The sequence below is a fragment of the Parasteatoda tepidariorum genome, chromosome 12 (genome assembly GCF_982258835.1).
Source record: "Parasteatoda tepidariorum strain Cologne lab strain chromosome 12, Ptep-v5.0, whole genome shotgun sequence".
NCBI lineage: Eukaryota > Metazoa > Arthropoda > Arachnida > Araneae > Theridiidae > Parasteatoda > Parasteatoda tepidariorum.
In genome coordinates, this window is record NC_141766.1 from 48,061,667 (window position 1) to 48,075,947 (window position 14,281).

Below are 14,281 nucleotides of genomic sequence, written 5' to 3' on the forward strand. Positions count from 1 at the left end.
CTAGTGTGACGTAAATGAACTATAATAATAGTAATGATAATAATTTTTTTTTTTTTAATGGCGGGCACTTGGAGCTATTGTCCATTGGCCACAGAAAGTGCCAGAACTGCTAATTCACTTTTCGTTACCCAGTGGGCACCTGTGGCGAAGCCACGGCGGTGGAACAGCGTCGCCAATAGCCCATTGTGCAGCTCTAGTGCGATGCAAATGAACAAGAAGAAGATGTTCCTTTGGTAAAGGCTTATAAGCCTAAATTAAGCACACAAGACTTAAGCGCACAACTTTCCTGAATGCCAAAAATTACGCAAACTGCCATATGGTAACAAGATATAGAAGTTAATTAAAAAGAGTTTAAAAAACTAAAGTAATTTGAAATCTACAACTGCGATCTTAAAGGAAGAAGATGGAACAAGACGAGGAAGTGAATAACCTCGAATTGAAGTATTACAACAAAGGATATTTATTTATAAAAGTTCCTAAAAGGCACATTGGTTTAGATACTGTTCCAGCTGATGGACATGAGTTCATTTACAAATCTAAACTTGAAAATGCACAGTTAAAGTATAGCAGCTTTTATAAAAAGGATCTGTTTGCAGAAGTTCTGAAAATACCTCGTTCGCAGCTTAAGAATGCTGAAATCGAATTTGCATATGTTACCAAACTCATGAAAGAGAAGCGACAATTGTTCAAGTTTGTTTTCCCGCAATCAGCTGTTATTCCCATGAATAATGAAGTAGAAAGTTGCTTCTTTTGTCTTGGATCACAGAAATGTATGGAAATTTATGGTTTTGCTTCACCGACATATGTTGAAGCTCACATGCCATTGATAAGCATTATGGCTTATCTGAAGCAAGTCGAAATAAAGAAACTCATAAGATATACTTTTAATTGGTATAGGGCCATTGGAATGGACAATCAGATTGCTAAATGGCTATTTGCCCTTCTTGCTTGTCTGAATAAACCGCTTTCCGAAAGACAGGAGATATTTCTAAGGGAATATTATGATGAATTAAAGATCAGAGTCCAGGAATTAGAAGGTCAACTATATGTAAGAGTTCGCACTTTGATGGCATTGTTGGAAAATCGATTTGATTTGAAACTTGACAGTGAGGCCATTGCAACCTTGCAAAGTTTCAGGTCACTTGCCATTGGTAATTAAAGTGATTCTTCTGAGACAGATCAAAATTATTAAACTCTTAAAATATACTTTTAAGTTGTATACTCCATTGGATTGGAAGAGCTGATTGCTGATTGCAAAATGGGTATTTGCTTTTATTATGCACCTTAGTAAACCTGTTCCTGACTAGCAGGAGACATTTCTTTTCATTTTTATATTTCGTTGCATTATTGTTTTATATTTCATTGCATTATTGCCTTCATCAAATAAATTTTACGTTTCTCAACATTTTTCTTTTCTTTCTCTATTAAAATAGACAAAGATTTAGGTTTTAAAATTTTGCTAAATATTTGTGATCTTGACGTAATTTGTATAATATTTTAAAAACATTGTACAGTAGGGAACCGATTATTCGGAACGATCGGGACCATCGCTATTCCGGATAACTGATTTTTCCGGTTTTCTGAATCGCTACAAAAAGCCGTTTTTTTATTGTCAAACTCAACTTAAAAAAAAAAAATTTGGAAATAATCTTAAAAAGAAGAAAAAACAATGAAGTAATACTTCCAATGATGGTAAGTTAACATTTTTCAAAAAGGAAAGAAAAATCCTGAAATCTTATTAGGAAGAAAAAATTTTTTAAGAAAAATGGCGGGAAAATTTATCGAATTTCGCTCCGGTTTTTCGGTTTTCTGATTTCCGAATAACTGGTTCTGTACTGCATTTAGTTTTTCCTTGAAGAGCATGGAGCTTTTTTTTCCTTTCCATTTAAAAAAATTTATTTTTAGTGATTTTTTTTTCGTTGCTAAATGACAAAGTAAAAGTTGTTGACTTACTGAAAAATTCTGTTTAAATTTGAAAGATCTGTTTCTCTCTCAAAATATTTTTTTTAGCTTCCTTCATTATTATTTATTTATTCTAATTTAAAAATACTCTGAATTAAAAGTTAGAGTAGGATCAAAAAAAATTTGAAATTGTAAACTGAAGTTATTTGTATTTTTTTTTTAAATCTTATAGATACAAAGCAAACATAAAGGAAATATTTCTTTATTTGTTCAAAATTTGGAGCAAAAATATGTAGAAGCTTGCCCGGCTGGGCTACAAGCTGTACCCATTAAATTGGTTCCTTTTTGTGATGTTTTTTTTTCTTTTAGTCTCACAGTTATTACTCACAGTTTTTTTTACTTAAGTTTATATAAATTGGTCAAATGATCAATACAGAAAAGGTAGAAGATTTCCATATCAGTTCCTGCATCAAAATAATTGCCAAGTTTGGACAAGTTATGAGAAAGTAAGAATTAATAATCAAAAAATAACATCACAGAAAAGAACCAATTAGAAAGCTATAACTCATACCCACCTTTAGGCAAACATCTACATACAATTTTTAAATCAATTTTAGAAATTTAAAAACCTTTTAAGGCCTTTGAAAATTGTTGTTGGCCTGAATTGATACATAATATCTCTAGTAAATGCTGATTAAGAATTATTCTTATTCAGAAATTATTCTAAAAAAGAATCCATAATCAAATGAAAAACAATTATTTTGTACCAAGGAAATACTTCACTCTTAAAGTCACGAGAAGTAAGTAAACATTAACCTACATAAGATATGCATCTTTCTAAATGACATTCATCTTGACATCTTAATATTACAAGCCATTATTTGTTTTATATTTTGCAGTCATTCTACTCTCACAATTTCTAATCATTGAATGTCAAATTTCTTTACTATAGATTGCCAGAGCTGTCGCTAAACTTTAGGAGGCCAATAAATATTTTATTTATATTTTAGAAAACATGTTTCTGAACATTTATGCAACCACATAAATTTCAGTTTTTTTTTTCAAAACTTCATTAGCAGGTCTGTTTTTTTGAATAGAAATTAAGTCAACAACATGTTATTAATATATCTTTTAAATGTTAAGTGATAAGCATTTATAGCCATTCAAAATGTAAGTGCAAAACTTTTTATATTGATATCTACAACGGCTTCTGGACAGTAGCCCCACAAATAACTTGGAAAAAAAGGAAATGTCACAGGAGAGGACTAATGAGAAGCTATCTTCAGGCAAATCTCCACCCATTTTTAAAAAAAAAAATTTGAATTTAAAATCCTTTTGGAGGTTTGGCAATTATAGTTAGCATAATTAGGTACCGATGTGGAAATATTTATAATTAATTTATCCAAATAAAATGAAGTTTGAGATTGATTTTTCTTTTCAATTGAAGTTATTGATATAATCATGTCTTTTCATTGCTCAGTGAGGTAATATGAGCTAAACTATGCAAGGAATTATTTGTATGTAAACCTAATTATGAATACTTTTAGTGAAACCAAGTTAACCAACTCTTTTAAGTCGTATAAACTTTATTATAATTGCAAGAAAATTTGCAGTAAATATTAGTTCTTATTCATGCCATATTATATCCTTACCCGACTTTCCCCTAGACGAATTTTTTGTTGTCTTTATATTTGATCCTCTTGACATTTTATTGAGATTTTTTGATTTAAAGCAATTATTAGTCATAAAAAAATATATAAGTCACGGAGGGAAACTTGACTATACAGATTTTGCCGCTACTGTCAAGACCTTAAGAAGTTATTATTGATAAGTTTTCCTCACTTAAATATTAATATTTACCTTTATATTTACAATCTACTCTGCCATTATTTAAAAGATTTCAGGCTTAAAAGATTTTTATTGATAAAGTTTAATTTTGGATCAATTTGTAGCTAATTATTGCTGATGCCTTTTGTAAATTGGAAAAGAAAAATTTCAGTCACAAAACCATTCACAGCAGAAGATAGAGGTAAGTAGTTCTGATAAAAATATTTCCATATTGGCACCTGTTCTCACCAACTGAAATCGCCAGGGTACCAAATTAGACTTTCTAGTTCTTGTGCTAATACTAACCTCTCACTATTACTTATGTTGGACTTGGAAAAGACTCTATCTGTTGTCTTAGGTTTCCAATTCATTATTGTTTAGTTCTTGAGATCTCACTCCTGTTTCTCTGTGGTTTTGCTTATGATCAAAAGGTGTACTTCTTAACTTAGATGAAATAAGCAATAAAAATGAAATGAGCTGTAGATTTATATATATATACAGTCAAACCTCGTTAATTTGACACTCTCGGGACCTCTGAAAAATTGACGAATTAAGCGGAGTGACGAATAAACCGGAGTTGTGTTGTTTTTCATAAAATTGGGAAAATACCAATAAATTAACAATTATTACATAAAGCAGCAAAATTTCAATTTCTTAAAATAAAAAAAACTTGGAAGAATTTGCATTAAAACAATTCAATTAAAACATAGCATCAGTAGAAAGACAAACAGTATGGTTTACATACTTGTCCGAATTCCGTTACCCCCTTGTAAGGTCAGAGATAAGGAGCATTATTGCAACTCTTTCTGCAAGAGGTTATGGAAGGAGGGGTGAGACAAAAGGGCTGGGGAAAAACGCTTCCAGTATCCGAATTCCAAGAACCAGTTGCCTAGTGCGAATGGCAAAATTAGCCAAGTGGAAATTTCCGCAAAAGTTGACTGGAGAAAAGCAATTTCCCAGTGAAAACATTCCTTAAAGTGTCATTTTATCCGGAGTTCATAATTTCCCCATGACGTATTAAACGGAGTTTGTTAACACTGAATTCAATGCAAATCAATCAGGACTTGAAAAATAGTGTCGAAATAACCGGAGTGACGAATTAAGCGAGTGTCAAATTATCGAGGTCCGACTGTATATATATATATAAGAATATCCTGATTAGTAATAGTATGCTCATTTTGATCATAAGTAAATAATGTATGTGGAAGGAATTTTTAAAAAATGTATAGTGGCTTTGAGGGGGCTACAAGTTTATTCCTTGTGATGCTTTGTGTTTAATTTCTCGCACATCACTGCCCAGTTATTGCCACATCTTGGTGGTCGTTTTGGCGCATATTCTGATACATTAATCTTTACCTCTTGAGGTCTGGGAGAGAAGTGGTCCACATGAGTTCAAAATATCAAGCTCAATTTCTTGGTGTAGTTATACATATATCATTGAGACTAAGCACATCTGATCCAGATAGGCGATATCTTAGTAAATGAAAAATTAGCTAAGTAGACTAAAATTTTATTCGTAGTTGTCCAGGATTTGATGAAATTTGTTTTAAGATTTAAATATTCAATGATTGCGAATTCACTTGTAATACTAATGTAATGTCTATAAAAACAACAGAGTTTGAGACATTTGTATAATGTTTTTGACTGCTGTTAAAATCTGCATTACTTTTCCTCTCTTGAACTTCTGCAAATTAGTCTAGGCTTTTTCAGTTTTCAACTTGTTCTCAGCAGATTATTGTGTTATAGAAAAAAAAAATTTAGGTTACTATGCATCATCTTGGAATTGATATCATTAGGTAAGTACCCCAACTAATTCTGGTTACTCTGGGTATAATTTTTTCTGGGATTTCACTCTGGGTATAAAAAATCAATTAAATTTAGTTCAGTCAATTTGGATTTTGGTGGGATTGAATTCAACATTTTACCTAATTTAATTTTAGGAATTCATTAACCAAACAGTAAGTATTCATATTCTTCTTTTCTCACTTTGCCGCCCAGGTGTTTAAAGTTTAAGTAAGTTGAATGTCCACTTTATAAATAAAAGAACCCAGCAATGTTTCCAATATGCATTTCAATTTAAATTATATTATCAAATTTTTTATAATTAAATAATCACTACTGACAAATATATTTGAAGTCGTAGACCATACCCTTCTTGAATTATTCTTAATAAATTCTTATCCAATTTATTTAGAAGATGAACACAGTGGAAAGTCCTGTATGCAGAAGGCAAGTCCAGAAAATGATCCAGAGGGTGGTCTAGGAAATAAAAATCATTAAATGTTTTTAGGTAATGATCTTTCTTGTATCCCAACATTTCCCAATATTAGGAAATTCTCTTTTAATTTTTTGTATACTGGAGCTCCTTCCTCTCAAACCCCTTCACCTGTTTTTTTTTTATCTCCTTTTTTTATTATCTCCTTCAAACATACTCCTCTATTCCTATTAGCTAAACTAAATTTGGGACCTTGTTCTGCAATTAAAAATTGGTTGAATTGTCAGAGCTCATAGGCTATTAGACTAACAAAGTGGATAGTCCAACAACCTGCAGAGGACTACAATTGTGATGGCATGTCTTTGGATAATCCTCAGGGATGTTTCCCAGACCGTCGATAATAGCTGACGTAAATAAAGTTCTACTACTCTATCTCTTTTTTTATTTCAAAAATTTTTTCTTTAACAAATCACTTTAACAATTTTTTAACATGTTTCTAAATAATTTTGCTAATAAAATAATACTTAAATAACTGAAATTTCTTAAATTTTATTTTTTTTTAAATGTTATTGAAGTGAAGAACAGAGTTGTTGTTTTTTTAAACTAACAGTTTACCTCTTCGAATATTCTTCAAATTGCTATGTTTGTTGCAAAAAATTCTGATTATTTTGTTGCTTTATGGCAATTTTTTTATTTATTTATACATAATTTGGTATTAGGACTGGGCGGTATTAGAAATTATATATCGTGATGCATCGTCAGTTTTGCATCGCGATATTGTATTTTTGAATTTCATTTACTTGTAAGGCACAGAAAGTCAGATTTCTATCAAAACTTCATACTCATATTGATTTAAATCAATTTATAAATTTGAAGATATATATGTTTTGCTTAAGAAAGATATTAAATAAATTGACTACAATGTACAAATCTTACTTAAAATATTTATTGAAATTTTTGCTTAGAAATTCATAATACGCATAAAACAAAGTGTTAAAAACTTTTTTTGAAGCATTTTTTACAAATTAATATTTTCTTGTACTATTATGCATAAATAATTATTAAGTTCGATCGTAATGTTCAATTTCTAAATGAAACGTTAAAAATTATTTGTATGTTTAAAACAAAGTGCTAAATAAATTTTAGAAAAAAAAACGCTTTTAAAACACTATTTTTTATTATTATCATTTCGCCGACCAGTCTGTGTAGGGGGCAGGGAACTGTCCTTGCATCAGAAAGGTTCTGGGTTCGAATCCCGGGCAAGGCATGGATGTTTCCTTCCCTCTATCTGTGTTCTATGTCCTTTCTCCTTTGTGTGTGAATGTGACCCGCCCTATAAACGGGTTGTGGTAGTGTGACGTGGGCGACGCTGTTCCACCGCCGTGGCTTCGCCACAGGTGCCCACTGGGTAACGAAAAGTGAATTAGCAGTTCTGGCACTTTCTGTGGCCAATGGACAATAGCTCCAAGTGCCCGCCATTAAAAAAAAAAAAATTATTATCATTACTATTATTATAGTTCATTTACGTCACACTAGAACTGCACAATGGGCTATTGGCGACGGTCTGGGAAACATCCCTGAGGATGATCCGAAGACATGCCAACACAATTTTGATCCTCTGCAGATGGGATGGCACTCCCGCTTCGGTAGCTCGACGACCGGCATGCGAAGTCGAGCACTTTACGGTAGAACAGTTTAACGAGGACCAATACCGCACACCCTGATCCAAGTAGTCACTCACCCGCGCACTGACCGCAGTCAGTGATGCTTGACCTCGGTGATCTGCAGGGAACCGTGTCTTGACGATCAGTCCACTGCGGGACCTTATCATTTCAGATAAATAATTAAATTAAATTAAATAATGACCAAATTATGAACGAAAATCAAAGTAAGATTTAATTTCTTAAAAATTAAAAAATTGTGATATTCGATAATATATTTATCTAATTAACAAATAATATGAAAAGAATATTTTTTTAAAAAAATTGTTATACTCTCTAATAAAACAAAGTACTAAATGATTTTAAAAAATGAATAAAATACGCAAACCTTTCAAATTTTTTTGAAATAAACAAAGTTGATTGACTTATGTCCAAATCCAAATGACAAAAATATATTTTGTTTTAACTTTATTTCTAAAAATAAAAACAACAAGATTTATAAATTTAAAATCAGTAATAAAAACTCATTAAATTATTAGAAGTTACATCCAAAAAGTTTTTAATAAATTAAAAGAAAGTAAAAAAAATAACCTAACAAATTCAATTCTTTATGGGCGCCTAAATTAGATTGCCGATAATTTTCACATTTAAAAATAAAAAGAAGTTTTTTTAAAAAAAGACTTATCTAATTAATGAAGAAACTCTTCTTTATATATTCTTTTCAATAATAGATTGCCTTCAGAACAAGGTAACATCAGCAATCACGAAGTTAGTCCCACTGAAAATAATCTACAAGAAAAGTCGCGACAAAGAAAAAAAAGCTAAGAGGTGCGAAAAGGAACATGCAATATAACGATATGTGTTCTCAAAACTCTGATTCTACTGCTCACCAATCAAGGCCATTTCAACATAACGAAACGAACATCGTTTTCCACAGCGCGAGTCGACATCGGAATGTAAGAGAAGAGTCCTATATCGTTATCTTATATCATTGCGTGTCTTATATCGCTATATCGTTTTGCGCTCGTTGTCTTGACTCGACGGCTTAAATCAGATTTCTGATGCATCGCTTTGAATGAAAGTCGCTGTATCGTCTTGCCGATATATGTGTTAAATCGATATGTTTCGATACATCGATTTATAGCCCAGTCCTATTTGGTATCTATAAATACAATATTGCACATTTTGGACAATTTCTGATTGTAAGTATTTTTATTAAAAAAGTTGATTGAAAATTAAGAATGAAATGTTATATAACCTAAAGGTGGAAAGCATGTGTGATTATGCTAAAAAATGCTTAATTTTCTGAGAAATCATATTGATCCCATAATGAATAAAAACATATAAATGCTATAGCTCGGTGATTATACACTGAAGTGTCATAGTGAAGAACCGGGGTTTGATACCCAGTGGTGGCTAGAAGCCCTCCCAGTTTTAAATCCATGTGTTCTTGCTTGTCTAGGAAGTAAAGTTGGCCTGTGTGTATTACGGATCACATTTTCACAATCATGCAATTGCTCACAAAACAGTGGAGATTAACTTCAATGAGCTTGTTTCATAACAGACTGTTGCTGGAATGCTATATTTTTACTATTCACTTGTTAAACAAAACACATCAATAAAAATGTATACCAAAAAAAAAAATCGATGTTACAATTTCATTGAAATGGCTTACTAGGAAGGATGTTGTCTATGAGTCGCTAAATAGTTTCACCTACGAAGAATTTTAGGACATACAGCTGTTCCCACTTAATCGCATATTGGATAATAGAATAACCCGCTTATACAAATACAATTTAATGAAACCAAATCATTTTATGTGAATCTAATGTTAAATTCCCCGTTTAAACAGATATTTGTTTTTTTTTCATCCCCTCCTAATTGCATAAAATAGAGGTACTGAAAAGAAAGAAAATTTTTTTATTTTTGAGAAATGTTTCACCATCTAAAATGGAATTTCCGTTTTTCAGTTAGGATAAGGAAAGGTGATCATTTCAATAACACTTCCTGTTCATTAGTTGATCTAAAGAGGCGTTAGAGGGTAAAGTTGAAAAATTAATCAAATCTTGCAGCTTGTTATACATTGAATCATTTAGAATGTAAAAGAAAAAAGAGGTACAAAATGTTTTGTGGTCAAGACTTGTGGTCCCCTCCAGGTGCGCTATGAGCTTTGAAAAAAAAAAGTTTGAAAATCTTAACACATTAGAGTATGTACAATATGTCTTTCTCTTAAGTGGAATAATCATTGCTTAATTCAGTGAATAATGGTTTCAAGTAATGTATGAAAAGGAATTAAAAGAAATAAGCAAAGAATTTTGGATACAAAGAATCTCTAACTACTGTAAAATAGTGCTTTAATTTGGAATTTCCCAAGTTTTGAGAATTAGAAAAAATTAATAAGTAAAAGCAAAAAACAGAAATTCTGAATATATTTGAAACGAATACGCAAGTCATGAAAGTTATAGTAGATTTTGAAAGAGAAAATCTAATTTTGATAAATTGACGAATTAAACAGGTATAAAAACAGTCTTCAATTATGGATTTTTTAAGAAGGGATCAAATAATATTATAGTACCTATATTTTACTTTTCACTAACATTGATTTCTTTTTATGTAACTTTAAATGACATTTATATTTCATGGTACTTCATAAGTTATCTATGGTACTATATAAGGTAGTAGTTTTAATTATAATTGTTTATTCATCATAAAATTGAGTTTATTTAATCAAAACGCTATACTATGCATTAAATACCATTAAAAAGTAAAATTTTGCAAAAATATAGAATTTAAGATTGAATATTGTACTCCCCTTTTAATCGAATAACCCGACTTAATTGCATAGATTTGACTGGAACCGATGGCTGTATTTACATTCTTTCTGAAAAGAAGAAAAAAATCGAAAGTATATTCAATTATTTTTTAATTATTCAGTTAAACATAAAGTATTTTCTGGATAATAGGTTTTTAAGGTAAATAAATTCAAAAAGTGTTATTCAATGAAAAATTGATGCACACACAAATGTGATAGTACGCAGTATTTCAACAATATCTGTAAATTATTTTTCAACCAGAAATCATTTAAATATATGTTTTTTGTTTAGTTAATATTTTTACTATATTTAGGTAGGTAAATTCAAAACTTGCCATTCAATAAAAAATTGATGCTCACACATATCTGATAGTACACAGTATTTCAACAATATCTGTAAATTATTTTTCAACCAGAAATCATTTAAATCATTTCATTTAGTTTATATTTTTTTATAGAATGTGTTTTTTTATTCTTAATTTGGGTTATTTTGTCATTTACTTATGGCTTGACCATTTGTTCATAATGGTCGTGGACACATTTTATTCAGCTGTCATTTTTAAAATAAATAAATAAATTAAGGAAAATCTCCCTTTAGCTATTACTTATAAAAATAATTTTTTGACAAATTACTTTTAAATGCTGTAAAACAAATCATACTGCTTCTTTAAATTTGTCAATTATCAACAAAAATGCTTGAAATTTAATTACGTATCTAAGTAAATTCAAATAATTAATTTGCTACTGTACTGTAAATGGTACCTTGTGCAAGCTAAGAAAGAACAAAAATGCTTTCCTAATTCTAACAAATCATTATAAAAGTTAGCAAAAGCAAATTAGGGATTAAAATCTCTGATGACTAGGATATTTTTTCAGAGATTCAAAAGTTCCTTCACTTTGTATTAGGAACCATCTTTAATTAAAGTCACCAAGTAAACTGGGTTAATTATTTGCTACCCCTTCCATTTTCAATGGTGATGAGGCAGTGTTTAAAAAGAAAAGGTTCTGGTATGAAACTAGACTTGCAGCGAGAGAGAAATAATGTCATTTTTATTTTGTGATTTTTATTAAATTTTTTTTTCAATCGTATCTTACAAATAAATTGCTAGCATTTAAAAATTTTAGGTTAAAGAAAAATAAAGTTTTCTGAGATCTTAATAATTTTATTTCTTCAGACTATTACGTTTAAACTAAAAATTATTAATATAATAGATCAAAAATATTTTATTGTATTAACAAATTGTGGACCGGTGACAATTAACTCATTATTGCCTTTGGACTACACCAAATATTCATTCATTCATTTCATTTAGTATAAATAAAGTTTATAAGAGTTTCTTTAATATGTTTTACTTTACTCCAATATTCAATTTCAAAATAGCAGTTGGTATCATTGCTTAGTTTCTGTGTAAAATTGACTTTTAACTAAATGTTAATACAGAATTGGTATCACAGGTTTTGTTTTCGATTCTATTAGGATAAAATTTAAATCATTTTGCAGGGTTACCAGTGTAACTTCATAAAAATTTTTTTTGAACTTCTCATTTCATTATTGGCTTACTATAAAAACTCATTAAATGTTTTTAGCCAAGGAGTTACAGGTTAATTTTAGCAATAGTATGATACGTTTAATCTTAATACTGCCTTGGAATTTTAAATAGTGATTATGTGTTTATTATTTTAATTGCATACATTGAGTAAATGCAGTTCACATAAAATTTAATTGAGAGTAAATATAACTTTTTAAAAAGGATATATAAATATAAGACAGTGACTAAATATCTTTATTGTAAAATATGTATAAAGATAATATTACACGATTGCTTTTTAATGTATAACTTACTTTTTGATGTAATAAAAGCCTTGAGTATGTAATCTTCATAAAACAGTTCAAAAAATATCGTTAAATGAGAGGTAAATAAATAACTTGTAAACAATTTCTTTATTTTATTCTGATGACAACCAAGGAAATCAGGAAAATCTAAATTGAAAACTGGATTGTAACATGTGATTTATTTTTCCAAAAAGAATGCATAGCAGTCATCATCCTCAAGTTTATTTTATTTTCAAATCATGAATTCAAAAATACTAGTTACAATTCTTGATTGCCATTGTCATTTTGAGAATTTCAGATAATTTGGATTCAGTCAACTGAGTTAATGATTTTTTTTTGGTTTTGGTTCTAAACATCAATAAAGCACAAATATTTTGTTAATACTAAATTATCTTTAAAATAATGAAAGCATTATAAACCAGAATGCTTAATACCAAACACTTAATTATAAATAGATTTTTTTTCTCGATTAGTTCATCATTTTCATCATTTAATCAGGGTGCATCTGGTTGCATCTTTTATGTTCATCATTTAATCAGGGTGCGTACAGACTCCTTATACTCCTTAGAAACTCCTTGGAAATAAAAAAGTCTCCAAGGAGTACTTGGAACTACTTAGATTTCCAAATTAGTCCTTAGAAACTCCTTAGATTATTGCTTTGCATAGATGAACTTACTTAGTCTGCTGATGAATTTGCTGTCCAAGCTGGGAAACTAAATTATATGCAGTAGTGCAAGTGCTGCGCCGAACCGCGCCAATTGTGGAAACCTGCTCCTACATGCTCCAAATTGAAGTAGTTGGCTTAAATTGCTCCAAAAAGGATATTTTTCCCTGGGTTTCGTGAAGTCACAATTTTGCGGCAACCAAGCTACTGCCATGTGGGTTGCTCTGGATTCAGTGGGAAGGATTCTTGCACTTTCATGTGCAACTCTGATTTATTTTGCAAGATATTCTCAATTTCAAGCTTCATTTTCCACTCTCTGAAATGGAACTGAAACTTCTCTCGAATTTTCGGGGACCAATTACACATTGCCAAATTTTAATGGCAAGAGAAAATTTTATTTCTCATGTTAATTTATAGTTATTGAAGTGCTATCAACTTTGTCAATGGCAAGCTAATGGCCTTCTTGTGCTATTCTATTTATAGATTAGTACCATGATCTTTGAATTAATTTGAGGGACCATTCACTAAGTACATATTTTCATGTTGATCCTCAGAGCAGTCAAGAATCACAAAGCTTCATAACCTCAAAATTTCCATCTCCCCTTTATTCATTTAATTTAATAAAGAGAAAAATTAATTGAGTTTCTTAAACATAATTTTTTTATCTGAGGGACCATCCACTAATTGCATATTGTATTTAAACTGAACATTGATTTTACTCAATTGATTTTTTTAAAAATATTATTTTTCTGTTTTTTACTTATTGCATTTTATTATTGTATTATTACTTTTAAAATTTTCGATGCTCTTAATTTGTTCAAGGAAAGAACTTAATAATATTTAGAGGCAAGCATGAAGAGAAGGGCTTTCAATATTTTAAATGCAGCAAAAAATCTTATGTTTTTCAGATTTGTCAAATACTTTAATTAATCTTTTAATGATTTAAAAATGATCTTTGATTTAAAACAATTGATATAAAAAATTTTAATTATCACAGATTTGTCAAATATTATGAGTGTAGGGACAATATAATAATTTACTTCTGACAAATTTTTTTAGCTTCAATACTCATTGAATTTGCATTTAAAAATTATTTAATTTTTTTTAATCATTTCATTAATGAAATACTGTACTAGGTAAACAATTTTAATAAAAATTTATTAAAGTTTTCTTAATTTGTTAAATTCTTTACATATTTTTATGAATTCAGTATGATCAATATTAATCTTGTTAATGTTTTGTTGAATATAGTGTGTCTATTACCAATACCCTAGTGTCTATTACCAATAACATTTATTAAAATTTTAAAGAAAAATACACTCGATAACCTTAAATAATAGTTAAATTAATTAGAGTCTTGAATTAC

The 14,281-nt window shown here is 29.7% G+C and overlaps 1 protein-coding gene across 4 annotated transcripts in view; it reads left to right on the forward strand.

Moving 5' to 3' along the window:
* The first annotated feature begins 216 nt into the window (after window positions 1-216).
* LOC107448596 (gem-associated protein 2) overlaps window positions 217-14,281 on the forward strand; it is a 32,451-nt gene continuing 18,386 nt past the window's right edge. For 3 of the 4 annotated variants that reach the window (XM_087155825.1, XM_087155823.1, XM_087155824.1), the window contains exons 1-2: window positions 217-1,262; window positions 5,924-6,019. In XM_087155825.1, the coding sequence (XP_087011951.1) occupies window positions 404-1,159 (756 nt within the window). In that variant the 5' untranslated portion in view covers window positions 217-403 and the 3' untranslated portion in view covers window positions 1,160-1,262; window positions 5,924-6,019. Of the gene's footprint in view, window positions 1,263-3,871; window positions 3,932-5,923; window positions 6,020-14,281 lie in introns of those variants that run through there. The other variant, XR_015430780.1, reaches the window with a different exon arrangement.